This window comes from Sipha flava, unplaced genomic scaffold (assembly GCF_003268045.1).
Source record: "Sipha flava isolate LNK unplaced genomic scaffold, YSA_version1 17000_pilon_pilon, whole genome shotgun sequence".
Classification (NCBI taxonomy): Eukaryota; Metazoa; Arthropoda; class Insecta; order Hemiptera; family Aphididae; genus Sipha; species Sipha flava.
The window spans coordinates 1-1,066 of record NW_020271882.1 but is presented as its reverse complement, the minus strand read 5'-3'; the positions used below and the strand labels follow the sequence as shown (position 1 = coordinate 1,066).

Here is a 1,066-nt window from a genome sequence, read left to right as displayed (position 1 = left end):
AAAAACACTGGATCCCGCCTATAAATTATGAATTTCCTTTTTGTGTGGTAACCAAGAATGGAAAAAAAACCAAAATGTACGCTCAAAAATCTCATCTTGATAAATTCCATTGGCTCGTTTTATCACATAAAGACCAGGGGCTGTATTGTAAATATTGCGCTCTATTTGGTACAGGATCAGGCGACGGAGTTCAAACAAATACGCCTCTTAAACGGCTTGTTAAACAACCCTTAAAAGCTTTTGATGATCTACTAAGAGAAAAAGGATCACTATTAATACACCAGCGAAATAAATATCACCAAATGTCGGTTGAAGCTGGAAAAAATTTTCTTGTAAATTACCATACCCCTGACCTTAATGTTGCTAATCAAGTCTGTAAGCAATGATTATCGCAAATTAAAGAAAATAGAGATCGTTTGCGACCAATTGTCTGTAATGATGTGCATCATTCGACTGTTAAAGACGGCACAAATATTTTATTATGTATACAATCTATATGTACGTTATTTTTAAACCCTTTCAAATAAATAACAGTATCTTCGATACCCGCACGAACGACACGGGTCGAACAATAGTAGTATTGACATCCCTACATTAAAAGGACAGGCCCAAGGTCCATGCCGCCGCATGTGCCTATATAACAGGGACACACACACACACTCCACACAGAGAGTCCTTGATCTTAGGTCGTCAGTGCATGCGCACCGATCATAAGATCAACGACGAGCGATTTATATATTTACACACGCGATTTGTTTTGAATCATTTAAGTTTAACTTAAATAAAAGAAAAAATATTGAATTATTTTAATCTGTTCGACTTGCGTTCTTCGTACGAGTGTTGAAGAATACCCAGTTCTGGTACCATTAAATTCTGCATTTGTTCTTTTTTTTTCAACCTCGCGTCGACATCAGAAGTTCTATGGCGAACAAGTAAGTGCTGTTTTATTTAGCTTGGCGGACTGTACAATTGCGCTGATCGGCTCTCGAACCTTCTCAACCCCGAGAGCCCTCCCTTAAACAAGGAGGAAGGTAACAACCCATTAATACCATACCACACCTAAATA

The 1,066-nt window shown here is 38.0% G+C and overlaps 1 protein-coding gene across 1 annotated transcript; it reads left to right on the top strand.

Moving 5' to 3' along the window:
- LOC112679873 lies at nucleotides 1-1,041 on the top strand (the record flags this gene model as incomplete). The annotated part of the gene is given in 1 exon segment (XM_025549809.1): nucleotides 1-1,041. A coding segment is annotated over 1 exon segment (527 nt), but the record flags the coding sequence as incomplete, so codon positions are not given.
- Between the last annotated feature and the right edge of the window lie 25 nt (nucleotides 1,042-1,066).